Consider the following 17,331-nt stretch of genomic DNA (forward strand, 5'->3'; position numbering starts at 1 on the left):
CAACGGTGAAGCACCGGATTAGCACTGGAGCCCATCAACCCATAAGCCAGAGAGCATACCATGTGTCAGCAACGAAACATCGAATAATTCACGATGAGGTAGAGAAAATGATGAAAAATGTCATCATTCAGCCTTCGCAGAGCCCATGGTCATCACCACTGGTTCTTGTCAGGAAAAAGGATGGCTGTTGGCACTTTTGTGTTGATTACAGGAAGTGTAACAAGATAACTAAAAAGGACATTTACCCTCTTCCATGAATTGACGATACGCTAGATTGTCTGAAGGGGGCTAAGTTTTTCTCAAGCATGGACATGTACTTGGGATACTGGCAAATCGAAGTAGATGAGGCTGATTGTGAGAAAACTGTATTCATCACCCCTGAGGGCTTGTATGAGTTTAAGGTAATGTCATTTGGTTTGTGTAATGCACCAGCAACTTTTGAACAAATGACGGATAATCTTCTAAGGCACCTGAAGTGGTTGACGTGTCTTTGTTATTTAGATGACATTATAGTGTTCTCAGAGACATTTGATGAACACATAAAAAGACTGAGGACAATTCTTAAGTGTCTCCAACAAGCCAGGCTGAAACCTAATTCAAGAAAGTGTCTCTTTGGAGCAAAAAAAATCAAAATACTTGGGCACTTTGTGTCAAATGAAGGTGTGTAGCCAGACCCAGAAAAGGTGAGAGCTATAACAGAATTTCCTATTCCTAAAAGTATTAGAGATGTGAGAACCTTTCTCGGATTGTGTTCTTAATACCATCATTTTATCAAAGACTTTTGTATCAAAGCCAGGCCACTCCAAGAGTTGTTAAAAGCCGATGCTAAATTTATCTGGGGTGGTGCTCAGCAAGAGTTTTTCGACGTGCTGGGAAAAGCTCTGATGACTGACCCTGTATGTGGTCAGTATGATGAGAGAGTTCCTACAGAACTACACACAGATGTCAGTGGGTATGGGATCTGTGCTGTTTTGGTGCAAATTTCGGATGGAAAAGAGAAGGTTATAGCCTATGCTTCTAGGACACTTACAAAAGCCGAGAGAAACTACTCAACTACTGAAAGAGAAGGTCTTGTTGTGATCTGGGCCATGTGCATATTTCGGCAGTATCTCTGTGGAAGGCCTTTCACAGTTGTTACAGACCATCATTCACTTTGTTGGTTGGCAGGTCGTATGGATCCAACAGAATGACTCACCAGGTGGGCACTATGTCTTCAAGAGTATGACATTACCATAGTGTAAAAAAAGTGGGAGAAAACACTAAGATGCTGACTGTCTCTCAAGAAACCCTGTGCAAGACCATCAAGACTTTAATGAAGATAGTGACCGTCTCGCTGCACTCCAGGATCTCTTTTCCGAGCAGAAGAAGGAGGCCAAGATATCTCAAATTATGCTTGCCTTAAATAGCCCAGAGGATGTGAAAGGACAATTTAAGGTAGTTAATGGATTACTCTGCAAGAAAAACTTTGATCTGTTAGGAAAGAGGTGGCTACTAGTGATTCCTAAACAAATGCACTTAGAAGTTCTACAGAAATTCCATGACACACCTGAGGCCGGGCATTTAGGATTTATTATACATACGATAGGATCTGCAAGAGATTTTTCGGGTCAGTTCATATAGGAGTTTTCATCATTATGTGTCGCACTGTCGAGATTGCCAGAGGAGAAAGGCAGTTCCTCAGAAACCACCTGGCCAACTCATACCAATTCCACCAGCCGAAACACCTTTCCAGCATGTTGGGATTGACCTCCTTGAACAATTTCCAATGTCTGCTATTGGATTATTGTTTTCAATGATTATCTGACACACTATGCCATTACAAAAGCTGTGAAAATAGCCGAAGCATTCGAGGTAGCCAAATTCATCGTAGAAGACATAGTATTAAAACAAAGTGTCCCAAGGTCATTAATCAAGGATCAAGGGAAAGTTTTTCCATTGAATCTTGTGACAGAAATAAACCATCGGTGCAACATTACTCATCACATGATGACTGCCTACCATCCATAAACTAGCAGGCTTACTGAACGCCCTAATAAGAAATGTGTGTGAAATCTTATGAGACTTAACTGCTAATGTCACCAGTCCCTAAGCTTACACACTACTTAACCTAAATTATCCTAAGGACAAACACACACACCCATGCCCGAGGGAGGACTCGAACTTCCGCCGTGAACAGCCACACAGTCCATGACTGCAGCGCCTTAGACCGCCCTTAATAAGACCTTGGCCTACATGCTATCAATGTTCGTCAATGTTGAGCACAGCAACTAGGATGAGGTGCTACCTTTTGTGACGTTTGCCTACAACACCACAGGATTTATGCCAATTTTCTTCGTGCATGGGTGTGAGGCGATGATGATGATGGACACTGTGTTTCCGTTACACCCTGATGACATGCACAACGACTACATCAGCCAGGTGTTAACCAGAGCTGAGGAAGGTTGGGAATTGGCTCGACTCTGCCTGCTGCAGGTTCAAGAAAACGATCGCAAAAGGTATGGCGCGAGCCACCACCCTGTTGTCTACCGGCCTGGTGATCTTCTGGACCTTATAAGGTTGTAAGACAGTTGTCTGATGTTACTTATGAAGTTGAAGATTTTGACCCCGACACAAGATGACGAAAGATCAGAGATACGGTCCACATCCTTCGAATGAAGCCCTATAAGGATCCTGCAACCCAGTGTAAATTAGAAGCTCCAGTGACAGGCAACAAGCACAAAAGGTACCAAAGAACATAGCAGCAAGGGAAGTTCTAAGAAGATCACTTCCAGGGCGAACATCAGTCATCGGGAGTCAGAGGACCTGTGACTTGTTCCTGGACTGGGAGGACGTAACACCGAGACGCTGTTCTCTTAACGAAGGAGCAATGTCGCAGAAGAAGCCAAGTAGTGCAGTCGCCATAGTGTAGTGGTTATACTAGATTGTTGCATAGAGGGTCATGAGTTCAAAACTAACCTAAACTGAAACGTTTTAATTTCTATATCCGGTTCGAATACATTCTAGAAGTATCCACAGAGGCAAGAGTCATTGTACTGGAATGTTCTGTAGCTGTATACAGGGTGGTCCATTGATCATGACTGGGCCAAATATCTCACGAAATAAGTGTCAAACAAAAAAACTACAAAGAACAAAACTTGTCTAGCTTAATGGGGGAAACCAGGTGGTGCTATGGTTGGTGCACTAGATGGTGCTGCCATAGGTCAAACGGATATCAACTGCATTTTTTAAAATAGGAACCCCAATTTTTTATTACATATTCGTGTAGTACATAAAGAAATATGAATGTTTTAGTTGGACCACTTTTTTTGCTTTGTGATAGGTGGCATTGTAATAGTCACAAATGTATAAGTACGTGGTGTCACGTAACATTGCGCCAGTGCAGACAGTATTTACTTCGTGATACATTACCCATGTTAAAATGGACCATTTACCAATTGTGGAAAAGGACGATATCGTGTTGATGTATGGCTATTGTGATCAAAATGCCCTGCGGGCATGTGCTATGTATGTTGCTCGGTATCTTGGATGATATCATCCAAGTGTCTGGACTGTTCGCCGGATAGTTACGTTATTTAAGGAAACAGGAAGTGTTTAGCCACATGTGAAACGTCAACCACGACCTGCAACAAATGATGATGCCCAAGTAGATGTTTTAGCTGCCATCGCGGCTAATCTGCACATCAGTAGCAGACAAATTACATGAGAATCGGGAATCTCAAAAACGTCGGTGTTGAGAATGCTACATCAACATCGATTGCTCCTGTACCATATTTCTAAGCACCAGGAATTGCATGGTGATGACTTTGAACATCGTGTACAGTTCTGACAGTGGACACAAGAAAAATTACAGGACGATGACAGATTTTTTGCATGCGTTCTATTTAGCGACGAAGCGTCATTCACCAACAGCGGTAACGTAAACGGGCATAATATGCACTATTGGGCAACAGAAAATCCATGATGGCTGCAACGAGTGGAACATCAGTGACCAAGGCGGGTTAATGTATGGTGCAGCACTATGGGAGGAAGGATAATTGGCCCCCATTTTATCGATGGCAATCTAAATGGTGCAATGTATGCTGATTTCCTACGTAATGTTCTACCGATGTTACTACAAGATGTTTCACTGCATGACAGAATGGCGATATACTTCCAATATGATGCATGTCCGGCACATAGCTCGTGTGCGGTTGAAGTGGTATTGAATAGCGTATTTCATGACAGGTTGATTGGTCGTCGAAGCACCATACCATGGCCCACACATTCACCGGATCTGACGTCCCCGGATTTCTTTCTGTGAGGAAAGTTGAAAGATATTTGCTATCATGATCCACCGACAACGCCAGACAACAAGCGTCAGTGTATTGTCAATGCATGTGCGAACATTACGGAATGCAAACTACTCGCTGTTGAGAGGAATGTTGTTACATGTATTGCCAAATGCATTGAAGTGACGGACATCATTGAGACATTTATTGCATTAATGTGGTATTTACAGATAATCACGCTGTAACAGCATGCATTCTCAGGAATGATAAGTTCACAAAGGTACATGTATCACATTTGAACAACCGAACTAAAATGTTCAAATGTATCTACGTTCTGTATTTTAAGTTAAAAAAGCTACCTGTTACTAATTGTGAACCATAGGCTTGTGACTATTACAGTGCCATCTATCACAAAGTGGGGGGGGGGGGGGGGGGGAGGGGGAAAAAAAAAAAAAAGTCCAACTAAAACATTCATATTTCTTTACGTACTACATGAATATGTAATAAAAAATGGGGGTTCCTATTTAAAAAACGCTGTTGGTATCCGTTTGACCTATGGGAACGCCATATAGCAGGCCAACCATAGCTCCAACTGGTTTGCCCCTTCAACCGAGACAAGTTTCGTTGTTTGTAGTTTTTTCATTTGATGCTTATCTCGTGAGATATTTGTCCTGGTCACGATCAATGGACCACCTGGTATATACCGTATGTGTTCTGAGTGGAGGCAGTTTGCTCCATGCTCTTTTATGTGCAAGTGCTGAATAAACCTTTGTAAAGTGAAGCTAGTGTTTGTCTTTCATCTACTTACACTTTCCTCTAACTGACAATATTAAATAGATTAGATTAGATTAATACTTGTTCCATAGATCATGAATACGACACTTCGTAATGATGTGGAACGTGTCAGGTTAATAAAAGATGTCTGTACAAGATATTGCATTACACAAAATATTGCATGACACTAATGTTTAAGCTAGTTTTTTTTCCCTCCCTTAATTTATATCTAAAAATTCTGCCAGTGAGTAGAAGGAGTTGTCATCTAGAAGGTCTTTTAATTTATTTTTAAATGTTGGTTGACTATCTGTCAGGCTTTTGATGCTGTTTGGTAGGTGACCAAAGACTTTTGTGGCAGCATAATTTACCCCTTTCTGTGCCAAAGTCAGATATAACCCTGTATAGTGAAGATCATCCTTTCTCCTGGTGTTATAGCTATGCACACTGCTATTACTTTTGAGCTGGGTAGGATTATTAACAACAAATTTCATAAGTGAATATATATACTGGGAGGTTACTGTGAGGATCCCTAGATCCTTAAATAGATGTCTGCAGGAAAGCTAGAAATTCTGTGTGTGTCTTTGTGTGTTTTATTTATTGTGCCTATCTACCGGCGCTTTCCCGCTTGGTAAGTCTTGGAATCTTTGTTTTTAATGTATAAATAACAATAACTGTATGAGTAGGGGCATTACGATATCAAGTAGTAGGTTCAAAGTGTTGCATAGACTAGTTAAATGCAAAACAGAGGCTAAAATATCATGATGTATTATACTAGGTACAAGAAAATATGACACAAAGTTATAAAATGTGCTTAGAAAAAGGCTATTGAGAAGGCTAACAGTCTTTCAGAAAACAAGGCAAGGACAGCATGGCAAATCTTAAATGGAGAAATGGGTCATAAAAGGATTAAAAAGGACTGTCCCAAAGAAATTAGCTGGAATAACACCTTAATAAAAATCCCTAAATCAATAGTGAATGTCTTCAATAACTACTTTATAAATCTCTGCAAATATATGACAGACAATATCACAATCTCAGCAACTAGTGCGTTAAATGGGTTAAAGCTGAAGAAACAGCCATTAAGTAGTTCGATTTACTTGTTTTCTACTAGTAAAGGAGAAATAATTAGAGTTATAAAGAACTTGAAAAACACTGAGACACAGGATGTTTATGGGATATCAAATACGCTTGTTAAACTGGCTTCTGCCTTTATAGCTAAACCTCTGGCCAAAGTATTTAATGGCAGAGAGGGTGTTACCAGAAAGCCTTAAAACTGCAAGATTAATACCTTTATTCAGAAACGGTGATGCAAGAGAACCAGAAAATTACAGACCTGTGAATATTTTACCAACATTAGCAAAAATCTTTGAATGCATTCTCTACAACAGGTTGATGAAAGTCAACATGGTTACTAGAAAAATAAGTCCACCACTACTGCTGCACAAGATCTCACTATGTGCTAGATGCTTTTAACAAGAAAAAAACTACAATAGGGATATTTTGTGACCTATCTAAAGCATTTGACCATGTAATTCACAAATTACTTCTGGAGAAAGAATTCTATGGGATCAGTGGTACTGTGTTGGACTTGTTGAGATCCTATTTCACAAACAGGTATCAGAAAGTGGAAACATCAGATGAAAAAGGGAATAAATGTTACTTAGATACAAAGAAAATTATACACAATGTACAACAAGGAAGTGTGCTTGGGCCATTACTCTTCTTGATTTATGTAAATGATCTTCCCAATGGTATCCAAAATAAGATCATCCTTTTTGTTGATGATACCAATATTGTGATAAAGGGTGAAAATACAGAGTAATGTGCTCTAAACACTTAAGGGATTCTTTGTTATCTTGATAAGTGGTTTAACAGTAATAGATTAGAACCAAATTCCAAAAAAAATCAATTTTATCTGTTTTAAAAATAGCAAGACCAAACAAAATTTGTTAGAATTAAAAAGTAATGGCAACAGACTTGAGCAAATGAAAAGTGCAAAATTTTTGGGTCCCTGCATAGCTGACAAAATGACATGGTCAGAGTGCATCCATATTGTATGTCATAAGCTCAATTTGGTTTGTTTTGCTATCAGGAAGTTAAGTGAAATTGTCAGCATGGAAACCCTGATAAAATACACTCCTGGAAATGGAAAAAAGAACACATTGACACCGGTGTGTCAGACCCACCATACTTGCTCCGGACACTGTGAGAGGGCTGTACAAGCAATGATCACACGCACGGCACAGCGGACACACCAGGAACCGCGGTGTTGGCCGTCGAATGGCGCTAGCTGTGCAGCATTTGTGCACCGTCGCCGTCAGTGTCAGCCAGTTTGCCGTGGCATACGGAGCTCCATCGCAGTCTTTAACACTGGTAGCATGCCACGACAGCGTGGACGTGAACCGTATGTGCAGCTGACGGACTTTGAGCGAGGGCGTATAGTGGGCATGCGGGAGGCCGGGTGGACGTACCGCCGCATTGCTCAACACGTGGGGCGTGAGGTCTCCACAGTACATCGATGTTGTCGCCAGTGGTCGGCGGAAGGTGCACGTGCCCGTCGACCTGGGACCGGACCGCAGCGACACACGGATGCACGCCAAGACCGTAGGATCCTACGCAGTGCCGTAGGGGACTGCACCGCCACTTCCCAGCAAATTAGGGAGACTGTTGCTCCTGGGGTATCGGAGAGGACCATTCGCAACCGTCTCCATGAATCTGGGCTATGGTCCCACACACCGTTAGGCCGTCTTCCGCTCACGCCCCAACATCGTGCAGCCCGCCTCCAGTGGTGTCGCGACAGGCGTGAATGGAGGGACGAAAGGAGACGTGTCGTCTTCAACGATGAGAGTCGCTTCTGCCTTGGTGCCAATGATGTTCGTATGCGTGTTTGGCGCCGTGCAGGTGAGCGCCACAATTAGGACTGCATACGACCGAGGCACACAGGGCCAACACCTGGCATCATGGTGTGGGGAGCGATCTCCTACACTGGCCGTACACCTCTGGTGATCGTCGAGGGGACACTGAATAGTGCACGGTACATCCAAACCGTCATCGAACCCATCGTTCTACCATTCCTAGACCGGCAAGGGAACTTGCTGTTCCAACAGGACAATGCACGTCCGCATGTATCCCATGCCACCCAACGTGCTCTAGAAGGTGTAAGTCAACTACCCTGGCCAGCAAGATCTCCGGATCTGTCCCCCATTGAGCATGTTTGGGACTGGATGAAGCGTCGTCTCACGCGGTCTGCACGTCCAGCACGAATGCTGGTCCAACTGAGGCGCCAGGTGGAAATGGCATGGCAAGCCGTTCCACAGGACTACATCCAGCATCTCTACGGTCGTCTCCATGGGAGAATAGCAGCCTGGATTGCTGCAAAAGGTGGATATACACTGTACTAGTGCCGACATTGTGCATGCTCTGTTGCCTGTGTCTATGTGCCTGTGGTTCTGTCAGTGTGATCAGGTGATGTATCTGACCCCAGGAATGTGTCAATAAAGTGTCCCCTTCCTGGGACAATGAATTCACGGTGTTCTTATTTCAATTTCCAGGAGTGTATTACTATGCATAATTTTATTCCATTATGCCCTGTGGGATTTAACTCTGGGGAGTGCATTAAATGTGAATAAGATCCTTATTATACAGAAAAAGGTCATTTGCATAATGACAAGGCAAAAGAGGTGTACTACTTGTAGACCAAAATTCAAAGAACTTAACATCCTAACAGCAGTAAATGTCTACATCTACAGAATGCTGACATTCACCAAAAAACTCAGTAATCTCTACCAAAAAATCAACAGTTACACCAATATGAAACCAAGAATTGCTAGAAATTAAGGGTAACTCAGCATTGAACCGGCCAATATGAGAAAGGGGTTACATACATGGGAATGCACCTCTATAACTGTCTTCCAGATGTCAAAATAGTGGAACCAAGATAAACACATCCATTACTTAGCAAAAGTTAACTTTTGACTGAGTAACATCAATAATTCAACATATATGAAATCAAAGAGTTGGCAGTCTTTGTTAAAGCCTCAAAGGCAGATGAAATCAGAGTGGTGACAGTTTTTGTTCAAGCATCATAGGTGGTATTGACCGACTCGCAACACCATAGGTACAGCCACCCCAGTGTGAACAACAATCATATCACATGGCCACCAAGTGCAAAAAACTGATACAAATTTAAACCTTAGTAAATAAAAATGATATAATTGGTAATCGTTTAAAGTTTTTCGTTCGAGTGCTACACACAAAAATACAGAAATGTATGGGAGAATAAACCTGAATTCAAGGGGTGTCTGACACTAGTTCCCTGGAATAATATTAAAAGCATGTGTTGCTACTACCAAACTGAATTTTATGCTAAACTGAGCAATAAAATTAAATTAAAAAAAAACATCCTGAAACCATGTACCACAAAATGAGTCTTGCCTTAAAATCTGCACAGAAGACGTTGCCACTAACATTGTTCAGTTTTGACTGTGGAACATCTGGGAGAATTGCGTGGAAATATATTTTCTGACTCTAAACCCACCACAGACCTACAATTACATTGAACAAAGTGTTCAAACATAATAAGTGAAGAGTTGGGTCCACACTTCACGGAAGTACTGCGAGCTCATATTAGTAATGAAAAATTAAGTCTGCTGATGAACAAAGCCAGTGAAATAAGTATTTTAAATCATCTAGGAATTGCAATAAGATATTAGTAGTGAAACACAAAAAAAATTGTGCCAACATTTTTATTGCTTACTCCCATCGATAAAGCTGATGCAAAATATCTGGCCGACCACCTGGAAATTGGAAATTTGATTGGAATAGGCACAGACAACACATTAGTTCTGGCAGGAATCAATAGGTGGTTGAATGGGTAAAATGTTCAACCATTTAAATACTAAATGCAGTCCTTGGACTTGGTGAAATATCAAAGAAAGATGTCAAAAAAATCTATACCTAAAACCACTGTACACTTTAAATGAGTTTGTTGACACTGAAGCAGCAAATTGGACACCCTAAACAATGTACTGCCATATGAAATGACATTAATTATGCTGTACTTATGTGAAGTTTATCCAGTCTCAACTGGCTAATGACATAACTATGGTAATAAATTGTGGTAAATGGTTGTAGACACAACATCGCTGCTACAACCTTCATAAATTAGTTCACAGACATCAGCCACTGGTGGCATCATGCATACGAAGGGAGTTAACCCCATCAAAATCAGTTAAGGCCTGAAGATGATGTACTTAAGCACCGAAAATGGTAGCTATATAATAAATAACATTGGAAGAATAGCTGCAGGTGTCTCTTTCTATTACATGGCTGAAGACCCTCTGACCTTCATTCAGAAGAATGGACATACAAAAGAAGTGAATAATGGGCTACACAGAATTTTAAAAACAGATTGTGGACTGCCAAATCTCACACGTGTGCATTGTGTATGTCATTATTTACAGCTGGCAGTGAGTCACACTGCAGAAAACACTATACTCCAAAACATAGAATACATGGTAAGAGAAATCTACAACTGGTTTTGTGTATCTCCAAGTCATCAAGACAAATACAGAAAAATATTTGAAACAGTCACTTCCTTTTGTAGGCATAGTCTTTTTCTTTTTAAAAGGCTAGTGTATAGTGATTTAGCCCATGTGGGTGTTATTAATCAGGTAACTGCCTTATGTTAGATTGCAGAGCTCACGTCTTAACTGGAAGTGATGTTGGTAAAAAGACAGACAGAGAGAGAGAGAGATTTGGAACGATATGCCAAGGTGGAAATAAATCTCATTGTTTAATTGGGAACTGAAATATGTGGTTTTCTAAAAATAATTTGTTGGCCAGCACAGTAAGACTAAAGTAAAATGAAATGACCTGTTTGGCTGGCATCTGCCATCCTCAGATCTATTCTTGTAGATCTAAAGATGGCTGATCTGGTCCAAACTGGTAATTTTGTTTGAAATTAGTGTGATTGCGCCAAATAGTGAATTATTAAAAAAAAAATACAATCAACTGCTGTGCATTTCCAGCTCAACTGAAATGTCATTTTTCCTGTATATTTTCTGTTACTTTTTTGTGCAAAGCATAGTACTAAAAAAATTTTCTGGGGGTTTGAGAACATTGGAAGCAATGAGCTGGACTGTTAAGAGGAGACATTTTGCAGTGTATAATTTCCTTACAGTTAGTTGGCATTTGAAGTCTCAGTGCAATCAGTAGAGCGAATGAAATGAGCGGTGTGGCTTTTTTTTTATTATTGTCTCTCATTTTTGTATTAAGGTTGATGCCCCTTATTTAAACTAGTCAAACTATTTAATGAATTCATTAGTGGAGGAGGTGGCTCTAGGTATATCTGTGTCAGCCATGAAGAAAATGCATTGAATAAGAGAACTGTGTGCATTGCATGTCACAGCCAGAAACATTTCCTCTTTGAATGCATAGAAGTAAAGAACTCAAAAATGTTGAAGACTCCATTACACATTATAGTTTATAACTTCAGTGCCTTCATCAGGCACACATCTTTATTTTGCAACAAAAAACATAAAAGGTGCACTGTCTGAACCCAAATTTTCCCCACCATCGCCAGAGTGGCAGTAAGAGTCTGCTTTGTCTCCTCCACTACAGAAAAATTTCATCAAGAGCACCCAGATGTGTGGATACAAGTATGTAAAATAATGAGCTATCTTTACATTACACTGGAGTATGAAAACTTGGGAAATTATACCACAATTTGTTTTTCTCGTTGGACGAGTACTGTTTCAGTAACTTAAATATCCTGGTTCCCCAACCTCATTGGAAACTAAACATATCAAGTGACAAATCAGCTTATGTGGGCTGTGTGTGTGTGTGTGTGTGTGTGTGTGTGTGTTGCATGTCTCTGGCTTTATTCATTTTGGTTTTAGATCAATGGGAAAATAGGTCAGTCTTAGCCAAACACACTCTGTGCTAATAACAAAATAGGACCTACGTTTTTGAACTTCTTACAGCAGTGTGTAAATATCTGGTGCTTAAATCTCAGAATTATGCTTGAGTATGAAAACTTTATTATTTTTCTATATATAATGAGCAATTAAGCAACTGTTCCTTGTAAATGCTGGTGTCGCATTTTCACAGATATACCAGTAATACCAGACCTGGATGACATACAAGATGAAGACTTGACAACACAGATTGCCAGTACTCCATCGTAAGTGCTATACTTGGAATGTTATGACTGCTTGTGCAGCTAATTGTGGAGTTACCAAAGATATGATTCTTTTTCTTCCCAGGGTCAATCTGAATAAAGTAGCAGCATATAAAGAGCTTGACTCTGATCTATTCAAACATTCAGCATTTGGGACTCTGGAAAACATTAATTTACAGCTCCTTACAAAAAGCCTTAGACCAGAAAATGATGTAAAAGAGGTAAGTTACGATTTTGTGTTTCAAAAACTTCTTGTTCATATCTGCTATACTACCAAATAAAATTCCTGTTTCTATTCACTACACTACCAGATAAAATAATAACCCAGAGTCTTCTTTGTAACTGTCAAATATTACTGAGTTTGTAGGCACCTCAGTTAATACAGTTGCATTGTTTTTGTAATTTTTATGCAGACCTGTGAGAAAATATCTTTTCTCACCATGTTAGCATACTCATTCTCTCCCAGGTGGCATTTTGTACCACCAAGCTGCTTAGGTATTGTGTACTGTGGGATATTATTAAATTTTTTATAGTTTGCTGTCCCTTTTCCTCTCTTGGCCATGCATCTCATTGTTTTATGGTCCACTTCACAACTGTTTTCTTTCCTCTGTCCCTTTTCCTTTTCTTGGTTTGCTTTTTTGTTCCAAAGAAAAAACTCCACACCCTCAAAACTACATTTATAACAGTATGTGCTATATCAGATAACTTTTAATTAATTTAAGTTTTTCCCTTCATATTGTTGAATATTGTGAGCGTGGTGGTGGTGGTGGTGGTTAGTGTTTAACGTCCCGTCGACAACGAGGTCATTAGACACGGAGCGCAAGCTCGGGTTAGGGAAGGATTGGGAAGGAAATCGGCCGTGCCCTTTCAAAGGAACCATCCCGGCATTTGCCTGAAGTGATTTAGGGAAATCACGGAAAACCTAAATCAGGATGGCCGGAGACAGGATTGAACCGTCGTCCTCCCGAATGCGAGTCCAGTGTGCTAACCACTGCGCCACCTCGCTCGGTAATATTGTGAGTGTCTCTCAGAGTTGCAAATGCTATTACATTGGTTTGGCTCTTAAGTGTAGTCATTATTTCACTTTTCAAACAATATGTTCCACATTATTCTGACATATACACATGTAAATAGTTTCTTCAAGAGGAAGAGGACAACCACATATTCCCATTGCCTGAGAAAATTCAACATACAGTAAATGGCTGCCACTACTCTACTTCAGGACACAGTATTCCAAGTAAAATTGATGGAAAACAATCAAAACAAGGAAAAAATGCTACCAAGCTTTCAGAGCTGTTTGTTTCTCCCTAAAGGAAGAAACAAGGACAAAAAGTGAAATAACTGATATGAAGTTATTCTATCTTTTGCCACTTAATAAAGTTTTATTTAGAGTAGACAGGTTTCATTTTCTTTAAAGCATTTTCAGTGCTCACTAAATTGGATCCATCATCATCGAACTAGCTCATGATGTAGGCTTTATGAGAACATATTATTTCTTTTACAAATTCTGTGGTCAAATCTGCTTATCACTGAAATACTTTAAAAAAAGCAAGACAGGTGAGATCCAAATAAGACTTTGTACAGTTGCAAAAGACTGAATAACTCCCACATTACTTGTAAGACTGTGACTGCAGAAGACAAACCTCAGAAACAGAAAGACAACATGTATAGGGGAAAAGAGATTGCTAAACACAAAAAATAGATAACTTAACGTAAAAACATTTTATACTTGTAATTTTGCTGACTCTTGAAGGCTATTACTGGCCAGTTCGTAGTTTTACAGTTTTTTGAAGTTAATTTTCCTCTTTATAAAAATCCAGTTTGCAGTTAACACCGTGTTCTTGGAATGTCTTCTCAGAAAACTGATAGTATGAAGAGATTGGATATCTTTTACGATTAGACAGGGTGTTTCACAACCCCTATTACAGGCATTTGTGGCTTGTAGAGGGGACTTAGTAGATAAAGTTTTGATAAGCAGCCTATGTCCAGGAATGCACTATTTGGCTGTAAAATAAATTTGAAGATCAGACCACTTCATAGTACACACACACACAGCAGAACTCTGACCAGTGTGCTCCACATGAGCTGCTGCAAGGGGCTATCGTACTATGTAGTGCACAAGGCGTATCTGCAAAGCACACTTTTGTACACACCATTCACAAACCCCGGTGTGGAACTGCGGAGCACCACAGTTGACTATCCTAGTTGTGAATGTACAGCCAGCCGGAGTGGTCAAGCAGTTCTAGGCGCTACAGTCTGTAACTGCGCGACAGCTACGGTCACAGGTTTGAATCCTGCCTCAGGCATGGATGTGTGTGATCCCCTTAGGTTAGTAAGGTTTAAGTAGTTCTAAGTTCTAGGGGACTGATGACCCCAGAAGTTAAGTCCCATAGTGCTCAGAGCCATTTGAACAATTTTGTGAATGTACCAGTTTCTTACAGCCATTGAGGTAATGGTACAAGATGGACTGAGCCACTCCGGAAAACTTTTGTGGTGTGTAGCTTTATCATTACATAGTGATCCAATCTGCAAACTTATTTTTAAACCAGAATGGCAAATTTCTGGATCTGGGCTCTTTATCAGTACTTTATTTAGTAAGTCTCCTCTACAACCACTAGAAGGTTGTAATAGGAATTGTGAAACATCCTGTATATATTTGGAAGTATTTTTCTGCCTTAAGCAAACACAAGTTGTTATCATTAGGACATGCTTTGGTGAAATTGCAATACTGTTGGAGGTTCCTATACAATTATTTCATTAAAAATAGGGATGCTATGTTGAAGATACAGATTGTCACACCTAATCAAACATCTGATGTAGTAGGCACTTTCAGGGGTGGTGGTCAGCTACTGTGTGTTGACACAGAGGTCCCATCTTCAACTGCTGGTAATCACTTTAGATACATGTGATGGGAAAAATGGAATCCACTCGACCTCTCGGGCTCAAATGAGAAGTTCCTTAAAACAAAAATAGCAATGAAATCAGCACACAAGTCACTGATTGTCTCACACCAGGCTGAAAGTCACATGACTTTTTTTCCATTGTTAACATGTTTGAGTTCATTCGTGAAAGATTTCATTTTCATCTATAAACACAAAATGTGTCATAGCACATTCTTAATTCTTTATGCTGTTAAGTCATGTTGTATAAAGTGCAGTGCTTTTCACATTTTACTCTTCAAATGTTTTATCAACCTGTCCATTTCCTCTTTTCATTTTCACGTATGTGGTGTCTGACTTACTTACACAGCATTATTTTCGATGTGCTGCAGCATGCCTACTTGCCTTCAGATCATCAAGAAACTCAGCAGTGCTTCCTTCACATGAAACAGATACATGAATGGCTTGGTTAAAGTAATTGTGGCAAAAATGATAACCTATTTGGTAGTAGTTGTTGTAAGTAGTAAAAGACAATATTTTTATGGATTTATTGACCATTTCAGGTAGATGAGCCATGGAACTGGGATCTGCTGTTCACCGATATAGCATCAGAGCTTCATAGTGAATGGGAAAGTACGGAAAACAAGGCAAAGGAAGTGACCTGAATTTATAGTCACACAACTAGATTTTAAATCAGTTGATGATTGCATCTGTTGCTGATATATAAATATGTAATTTTTCAGAGAATAGAATGGTGCACATAAGCTAAATTACAGCTGGACATAATGCAAAATGTGTGATAGTATTTAGGCTTTTCCAATGATTACTGCTCCTCTGTTGTTCACAACTGTTACATAACAAATAACAGTTCTTAAGACCCCATTACTTTTGCACACCAATGGGAGCTTGCAAATATTTGACTTATTTGTTTACAGTTTTATTTGGAGCCATCGTTCCTCACCTACAGTCTTTTCTCCTCCTTGATTTTGAATTGACAGATAAGCTATTATCTCTATCAAGCTTTATGTTAATGTACATTCTTTTACATTTTCTAAAAAAAATATTGATTTATAGCAGGTACATCTATGTTTGAAGAGAAATACACTACTTCTCAGAAATGTTGTTTTTCTGTATTTTTTGTTTGTAATGCATAATTTTACATACATGGGCAATGTTAGCAATGTGGAAATACACCATTATGCAAGCAGACAGAGATGTTTCATATGCTATTGTGTATTTATTTATTTCATACAATAGTAATGTAATTGACTTGATGGTGCATCAGTTGTTTTTATATGTAATGTAGAACTACATTAATTGCTGTGACAAGTTTGTCACTTCATTATTATTCATGTTACTTTCAAGTTATGTAACTATTCAAGAAAATCATTGTGTAAGTTACCTTTTAAGTGTCTTCTGTCTGGAGTTGGCAGCAAATTATGTGAAATAGCTGGTTTGTGAGTATTTCAAATGCTTCCTCTGACAGAATCTTGCCAACTGTGTAATACACTATGTGATTTATTTTCTTAATACTGAAGGCATGGAAGCTGCTGAAATTCATCAGATCAGTTAAACTGTATGCAGAAAATCTTATGAGCAATGGGACAGTATGGCACTGGCTGAGAACTTTTAAAGATGGCCATACAAATGTGCATGATGAGGAACAAAGTGGATGACCTTCTGTCATTACTGACAAATTGATGAAAAATAGAGAGAGCAGACACTTCATGATTTTGACATTATGTGATGAGTTTCTTCAAGAGTCAAGAAATGTACCTTATGCACCTGTTGCCTAACCAGGCAGCAGATTTCTATGAGGATGGTATTCGAAAACTGGTTGTGTGATACAATATTGGTGGGAATTATGTAGAAAAATAGATGAAAGTACAGGCTTTCATGGAAAATAAAACTGCTGAGAAAAATCCAGGGTAGAATAAAACAGTGTAACTAAAAAGATAGTTGCTACTCACCATATAGCTGAGATGCTGAGTCGCAGAAAGGCACAACAAAAAGACTCTCAGAAAATTAGCTTTTAGCTGACAAGGCCTTTGTGAAAAATAGACAACACACACACACACACACACACACACACACAAACACACACACACACACACACACACACACACACACCATCCCGCAGACCAAACACTCACTCGTATGACCACAGTGTCTGGCAGCTGGAGCCAGGCTCCAGTGTATGTGAATGTGTGTTTATTTTGACAAAGGCCTT

The 17,331-nt window shown here is 39.7% G+C and overlaps 1 protein-coding gene across 1 annotated transcript in view; it reads left to right on the forward strand.

Moving 5' to 3' along the window:
* The window catches only part of LOC126278450 (intraflagellar transport protein 43 homolog), a 110,926-nt gene extending 94,616 nt beyond the window's left edge, over window positions 1-16,310 (forward strand). Inside the window, exons 6-8 of the mRNA XM_049978573.1 lie at window positions 12,153-12,225; window positions 12,308-12,443; window positions 15,665-16,310. Of these exons, the coding sequence (XP_049834530.1) occupies window positions 12,153-12,225; window positions 12,308-12,443; window positions 15,665-15,766 (311 nt within the window). The 3' untranslated portion in view covers window positions 15,767-16,310. The remainder of the gene's footprint in view (window positions 1-12,152; window positions 12,226-12,307; window positions 12,444-15,664) is intronic.
* Window positions 16,311-17,331: the final 1,021 nt, after the last annotated feature.

The sequence above is a fragment of the Schistocerca gregaria genome, chromosome 6 (assembly GCF_023897955.1).
Source record: "Schistocerca gregaria isolate iqSchGreg1 chromosome 6, iqSchGreg1.2, whole genome shotgun sequence".
Classification (NCBI taxonomy): Eukaryota; Metazoa; Arthropoda; class Insecta; order Orthoptera; family Acrididae; genus Schistocerca; species Schistocerca gregaria.